Source organism: Talpa occidentalis, unplaced genomic scaffold, assembly GCF_014898055.3.
Source record: "Talpa occidentalis isolate TD23 unplaced genomic scaffold, MPIMG_talOcc4v2.1 talOcc4.10, whole genome shotgun sequence".
Lineage (NCBI taxonomy): Eukaryota > Metazoa > Chordata > Mammalia > Eulipotyphla > Talpidae > Talpa > Talpa occidentalis.
Window position 1 is genome coordinate 36189900 of NW_023600993.1, and position 7188 is coordinate 36197087.

The 7188-nt window shown below is 48.0% G+C and overlaps 2 protein-coding genes across 3 annotated transcripts; both read right to left on the bottom strand.

The window, feature by feature from the left end:
• LOC119252926 (IQ domain-containing protein F5-like) lies at positions 1 to 1387 on the bottom strand. Its single transcript, XM_037520487.2, has 2 exons — positions 1306 to 1387; positions 1 to 477 (listed from the first exon to the last, which is right to left on the bottom strand). Exons 1-2 carry the CDS (start codon positions 1307 to 1309, stop codon positions 35 to 37), a joined length of 447 nt encoding a protein of 148 aa, XP_037376384.1. The 5' UTR covers positions 1310 to 1387; the 3' UTR covers positions 1 to 34.
• A 2278-nt stretch (positions 1388 to 3665) lies between these two features.
• On the bottom strand, positions 3666 to 5718 carry LOC119252934 (IQ domain-containing protein F1-like). Of its 2 annotated transcripts, none has more exons than XM_037520504.2 (3): positions 5626 to 5718; positions 5323 to 5433; positions 3666 to 4104 (listed from the first exon to the last, which is right to left on the bottom strand). In XM_037520504.2, exons 1-3 carry the CDS (start codon positions 5626 to 5628, stop codon positions 3667 to 3669), a joined length of 552 nt encoding a protein of 183 aa, XP_037376401.1. In that variant the 5' UTR covers positions 5629 to 5718; the 3' UTR covers position 3666. The 2 variants fall into 2 exon arrangements, with proteins under 2 accessions (XP_037376401.1, XP_037376393.1); XM_037520496.2 differs by having other exon boundaries at positions 5323 to 5458.
• Positions 5719 to 7188: the final 1470 nt, after the last annotated feature.

Sequence of the window (7188 nt, forward strand, 5' to 3'; positions counted from 1 at the left end):
AAGAGAGCTGGGGACACGGATATGGCAGACCTGGTCATTCCTTTATTGGAAAGGGTATGCATTGTTGCACTCTACAAGCTTGTGAGCCCAAAGAGATTTCAAGTTGAACATTCAGAAGGTTTTCTTTGAGGTCATACTGTCCCTGAATGAAGCCACGAGTATGGCAGCTATGCCAGCGCCAGTAGACCTGGATGATGCGGACGGCGTGGAGCAACTGGCAATAGCGAAGTCGAATGCGCCACATGCGGACCCAGGACTGCAGCTTGACGACTGCCCATTCTTGCCGGGCATAGTGCTGCAGCGCTGCCTGACGCCGGCTTTCCAGGATCTCCGCCAGCTTCTGTTTCCACCAGTACTGAATAACACAAGCTCTCAGCGCCGCGTGCAGCAGGGTTCTGCGCACCAAGGTGCCCCGCCACCAGGCCTGGATAAACACAGCTGCTTGCTCTTCAGCTTCTATGCTATGAATGCTTGGACCTTGTGGGAGAAAACAAGGGACACAGGAAAATCATACATTTCATTCCCAAAGTTTGCCATGAAGTGGCCCTAATGTTGTATCAACAATCGTCCCTTTTTCTGTTGTTCAGGAGAGCCATTGAGAGCAATAACTCAAACTAGGGACCCAGTAGATGTCCTACTTCTGCCACTCTGACTGATGGACATAGACACGTCATCTCTCCCTGAGGCCTAGAATCTCCATCTGCAAAATGGAGACACACCTGCACTTGCAATTCACCCAGCTTGACATGGATCAGATTGGCCAATCTCGAGCAAGAACAGCATGATCCAAAAGTGAGAGAAATACAAGTGTTGCCTGGACTTCACCACCCAACTGGCATCCATGTCTCTCTCCTTCAGACCCCTCCCATCTTCTGGAGAAGTGGAGGGCTGCCAAGCTCGGTAACTATGGGAAATGCACCACCCCACCAGAAAGGCTGGGGAAATCTGACTCCCTTATAAGCCATTAAACGCCCAGGACTTGGGGCCTCCCTGGTGGCACAGGGGTTAAAGACAGCACTATCAAACTACTGCCAGCCTGCTACAGCAGGAGTTTGATCCCCCACTGGCTAGGAAGCTGACCCACCTGGCACAACAGACCTCTCCTGTCTCCTCCGCTGCTCCACTCAGCAGTGTATTTCAGCCAACCTGCCTGTTCTGTTCCCCACTCTGTCTCATGAATCCTCTCACTTCCCATACCTCTGGCCTCTACCCCAGTTCTTAATAAATAAATAAACCTTTAAAAAAAATGCCCAGGGCTTGGAATGGATACTCATGCCCCCTTAGGTCTACATGCTACTACATTACCCATGGTTAGGGGCTAGATGGTCCCATTGCCCTCAGGTCTGCTCTGCAGCCACGGCTCTGGCCGGAAGAGAGGGAGAGAGAGAGAGCTATGATGTCATAAGGGCACCTATGACTCAGGATGGCTCACCAATAGTTGAGTTTCTTCTAAGGGACACCTCAGACCTGTTGTCTTTTTTCCCAACACCTCAAATACTGACCCACTTACACAAAAGTGTATAATGGGGACTCCCTGGTGGCACAAGAGGTTAAACACATCACTGTGAAGCTAGCTGCAGCCTCTGCAGCACGAGTTCAACCCCTGGCCGGCCAGGGAGCCGACCCACATGGTGCAGCAGACCTCTTTCGTCTCGCCCGCTGCTCCCCTCAGCAGTGTATTTTAGTAGATCTGCCTGTTCTGTTCCCCACTCTGTCTCTGGTGAATCCTCTCACCTCCCACATCTCTGGCCTGCACCCCAGCTCTTATATGCATAAATAAATAAATCTTTAAAAATAAAAAAATAAATTAAAAAAATCTTTTAAAGTGTATAATGATACACATTAAAACCTGACTGTTGTTCATTAAGTGGTGTGGTGGGGGGAGGGGAGAACCCTTTAAGGCTGTGGGGTGGGGACATCAGTGAGAGGGGGAGAAGACTGGAGTAGGTGGGAGAACAGGAGAACAGGTGGGGTATGATGCATGGGATGGTGAAAATGCATGAAGTGCCTGAAGATAAAGGTGTTAGCCAGGCCCCTGGGAGACCCTCATCAGTCTAACTCTTCCATTAATCTGGCCACAGAGTCTTGTCACTGGTCACCACATCCCACTGCCAATAGTAATAGCAATGGAGTAATGGCATTTGTCCCACTTCTTAGGTGAGGAAACTGAGGTGGAGACCTCACACAGCTTACCCAGGTGGTAAGGCGTTGGCATAGGTGGGCTTCCTGGCATGGAACCCAGGAGGGTGAGGAGGGAGTCCAAGTGCAGGCATCCAAGGCCATGGCTGGAACAGGTACCAGGCATCCAGAGTGGTGCAGGGAGTCAGCATAATCACAGTGCATGACACCCACACAGAGGGTGCCCTGACATTCCAGGTGTGGGAAACTGGAACGAGAGCTAAATGAAGAGCTCAGGAAACTGGGGGATCAGAGAGGAAATGACATGTCCACGACCATACAGCCATGAGCAGGGGAGCCAGGGATCTGACTGAGGTCAGTCTAGTTCCAAAGACACTAGATGCAAAAAGAGAGGTAAGGAGAGAGGAGACAGAAATGCTCCTGAGTGGGAGAGAAACTGGGGCCTGCGTGAGGCCCAAGGGGCAGGAGGGACGAGCAGGACATACACAGCTTCACCCCAGCCGAGACAGAAGCTGGAGCCCACGCTTCTGGGAAGCTTCTCAGAACCTCTGGGGGCTGAGGCACCAACTCACCCAGGCAGAATAACTGGAGCAGGGCTGCATATAGGGTTTCTTGTAAAAAATAACCCAAGTGCCCAGATCCTTTCCTCTCTGTAGGGAACCACAGGCCTGCAATGCCCAGATGGACAAAGGGACAGCCTGAGCTTGGCCTCTTCATTGGTTCTTTGTCATCACTGAAACTGAGACCCCAATCCCACCCAGATAGTGACTTTCCACAGGACGGGACTGTCAGAGGTCCCAGCTTTGCCTTGACCAGGCCCGTAGAGACTGGGCCTGCAGGGAGGGTAAGGGAGACATAACTAATGCCTCCTCGGCTCCAGGTGTCTGACATTCCTTAGAGGCTGGCGGCAGGGTGCCTTCTTCTTCTGCTCCCACGCTGATGGAACCCCTCACACCTACCAGGTCTGCAGGAGAATGCGTCCCAGCTTCAGTTTCAGTCTGGACGGCAAGGGTCAGAGCTTGAGATGGAGTTGAGAACTGGGGTTTTGCATTCTAACAATCGCCAGTTTGAGTCTTAGATCTGACTGGGAGACCAAGTATGATGAGACAGCCCTCGGCTGGGCAGGCAAGCAGGATCATGCCCTGGGTGGGAGACTCCTTTCAGTCACCAGGGTGGGATAATAAGCCCTAAGCAACTAGACCTAGTGGGTGAATTCCTGGTAAATGTGCTGCCATTGCCTCACCAACCTTCCCCCGGTGCCCCTAAGACTCCATCACACACAGTTTTAGGGAGAGACATCATTTACACATATCAAACATGACATATATTGAGTTGGCCCACATGGCAGACCTGTAAGCCCGACTTTGCCAACTCTGGCAGACTTTGCTAATCAATCACAGTCTGCTCCGTCAGGAAAAGCACTCAGAATCCTTCTCCCCAGATAACCCCTGCAGACACATTAAGTTCATCTGCCGTTATTGGCCCTGACCTCCTGGAGCTCATTAACAGAGAGACAGGAAGACCACGTCACTGCTTTATTGGGAGGGGAATACACTCCGACACAATGCAAGGCCCTGAGTCCAGCAAGATCTCTAACTCGAGATGCAGCTGGTCGGCCGTGACTCTGTATTGGCCCTTGATGAAACCTCGGGAAGTACAGGAGCGGCAGCGCCAGTAGGCCTGGATGATGCGGGCGGCGTTGAGCAAACGACAGTAGCGCCTGCGGATGCGCCACATGCGGACCCAGGCCTGCAGCTTGACTGCGGCCCACTCCCTCCGTGTAAAGGTCTCCAGTGCTGTCCGCCGCCTCTGCTCCAGCTGCTTCATCAGCTTATCCTTCCACCAGCTCTGGATGATCCAGGCAGAGAGGGCCGCGTGCAGCAGCGTCCGGCGCACCAGGGTGCCCCGCCACCAGGCCTGGATCCTTACAACATCTGTTTCACTGCTAGGAGGGTTATTTGGGATCTTGTAAGAAAAAAAAGGGGATATTCAGAGAATGATCCCCACCCACTTTAGCCCCAGAGTATGCCAGGAGGGGGCCCTAATCCCCTATCAATAATCACCCCTTCCTGTGACCCTCAGAATCATCAGACACTGGCTGGAACCAGAATACCAAGTCCATGTCCTGCCTCTGCACATTCTGGTTAATGTACATGTCCACGTTAGATTGCCCTCTGAACATTAGCGTCCCCATTGTGAAACGGCTGTACATCTGCCCTGGGTACCCAATTCTATGTGGATCAAGTTGGTCAGCCTCCAGAAAGAACACCATGATCTGTGGGTCAAAGTCTTACTTACCATGTCCTGTCTGAGCCTGTCCACCTAATCAGGATACTCTGGCCCTTCAGTCCCCTGCCCAACCCAGCCTCTACTACCTGCTGGAGAAGCCACATCCTTTGTTAATCCTACCCTTTCATCCTGACACCAGCTCGAATCCAGTGTGCTCTTTTCTTGTCATGGCGTATAGTCTTACGTGTCCTCCATCTCCATAAATTTCTCTCTTATTTCTTCCTCTTCTTCACTGCCCTTGACTTTCACACTTTGAATCTTCATTGTAAGCAACATGCGTGCACAAACTCAAACACACACACACACACACACACACTATTAAATCTAACATCCTATATCTCAGACATCCCATTCCATGCACACAGCCCATATTCCCAGGCCCAGCCCTATGTGTTCTGGAGGTCATACTTCTCTGGGTCTCTTAGTAGAATCATTTATTCCTTTTGTGTCAGTCAGATTCAATGATTTAGCTTGAAAAATAAATTAGGGGGCCTCCCTGGTGGCACAGGGTGTTGAGTGCAGTACTGTGAGGCTGTCGGCAGCCTCTGCAGCACAGGTTCGATCCCTGTCCGGCCAGGGAGATGCCCACATGGCGCAGCAGACCTCTCCTGTCTCGCCCGCTGCTCCCCTTAGCAGTGTTTTCGGCCCATCTGCCTGTTCTGTTCCCTGCTCTGTCTCTGGTGAATCCTCTCACCCTTTCGCACCTCTGCCTACAACCCAGCTCTTGTATGCATAAATAAATAAATCTTAAAAAAAAAAAAAAAGAGGAAATTAGAAAAAAATACAGAAAAGGATAAGTTTTTTCCTGATCTTAGCTCTGGGTCACACAAAAGACACTAACCACCAGCACAAGAACACAAAGATAAGAGACATACAAATCAGGGCTCCTCCTACCTCTGTCTTCACTGAGAGTGATGATGATTCTGAGTATAAACCAGTCAGCTCTGTTTTCTTCTGAAGCTCATTTTTAGTCTGTTCTTCAGTATTTTCAGGCTGGTCCTTCTCCTGCAATAAATGGTTAGGAGAAAGGCTAACCGGTGGGGCTGTACCCGCCCCCCCCCACCCCATCAGTATCCCACACATCCCCTATTTCTAGGGCTGTCCAGAGTCTTCAGATGTCAAGGGGGTTCCTTCATCCTGAGAGATCTATGGCACATCCCTAAAAAGCCTGGTATGTTCCATCTCTCTCTTACTTACCATTGGTCCCACATGGATTGGGTGTAGATGGATCAAATCCCCTCAGGTCTGTATTTCTCCAGCTATGGCATGAGTAGTAAGAGAGAACGGAGACCTATGATGTCATAAGGGCAGCTATGACTCAGGCACAGAATGGCTGCCAAGAGTTAAAGCTCCTCCAAGAAAGAAGAAGTCAAACTATCACTATTTGCAGATGATATGATAATATACATAGAGAACCCCAAAAACTCCACAGAAAAACTAATTCAACTCATCAATCAGTTCAGTAAAGTGGCAGGATACAAAATCAACACACAAAAGTCAGTAGCCTTCCAATACACAAACAATAAATCTGAAGAAGAAGAAATAAAAAAAACCATCCCTTTTTTTATTGAAACAAAAAAAATCAAATATTTGGGAATAAATCTAACAAAAGAGGTAAAGGACCTATACAAAGAAAACTATAAAACACTGTTAAAAGAAATAGAAGAAGACACAAAGAAATGGAAAGACATCCCCTGCTCATGGATTGGAAGAATAAACATTATTAAAATGGCCATCCTTCCAAAAGCAATATACAGATTCAATGCTATTCCAATCAAAATTTCAATGTCATTCTTCAAAGAAATAGAACAATTATTGATGAAATTCATATGGAATCACAAAAAACCCCGAATAGCCAAAGCTCTCCTGAAAAAAAAAGAAGGGAATGGAGGCATCACACTCCCAAACTTCAAACTCTACTACAAAGCCATAATCATCAAAACTGCATGGTATTGGAACAAGAACAGACATACAGACCAATGGAATCGAATAGAAAATCCAGAAATAAACCCACAGATTTATGGTCAACTAATCTTTGACAAAGGAGCAAAGACTATGCATTGGAGCAAAGAAAGTTTGTTCAATAAATGGTGCTGGGAAAACTGGGTCGCTACATGCAAAAGAATGAAGCTTGACCACTACCTCACACCATACACAAAAATCAACTCAAAATGGATTAAAGAACTAGACATAAGACCTGAAACCATAAAATATATAGAAGGAAACATAGGCGAAACACTACGGGATTTGCACATCAAAGACATCTTTACAGACACATCACCCAAAGCAGTGATAGTGAAGGCAAAGATAAACAGCTGGGACTACATCAAATTAAAGAGCTTCTGCACAGCAAAAGAGACAATAACAAAAACAAAGAGAAACCCCACCAACTGGGAGAACATTTTTGCACACAACACTAATGATAAAGGACTGATCACAAAAATCTGCAAAGAGCTGATGAGACTCAACAACAACTAAGAAAATAATCCAGTCAAAAAATGGGCAGAAGAGCTAAAAAGAAACTTCTCTGAAGAGGAAATGCAAATGGCCAACAGGCATATGAAAAAATGTTCAACATCACTTGTCATCAGGGAAATGCAAATCAAAACTACCATGAAATACCATCTCACACCAGTGAGAATGGCACATATTAAAAAAACTAGCAACAACAAATGTTGGCGAGGGTGTGGAGAAAAAGGAACTCTTCTGCACTGTTGGTGGGAGTGCAAACTGGTCCAACCACTATGGAGAGCTGTGTGG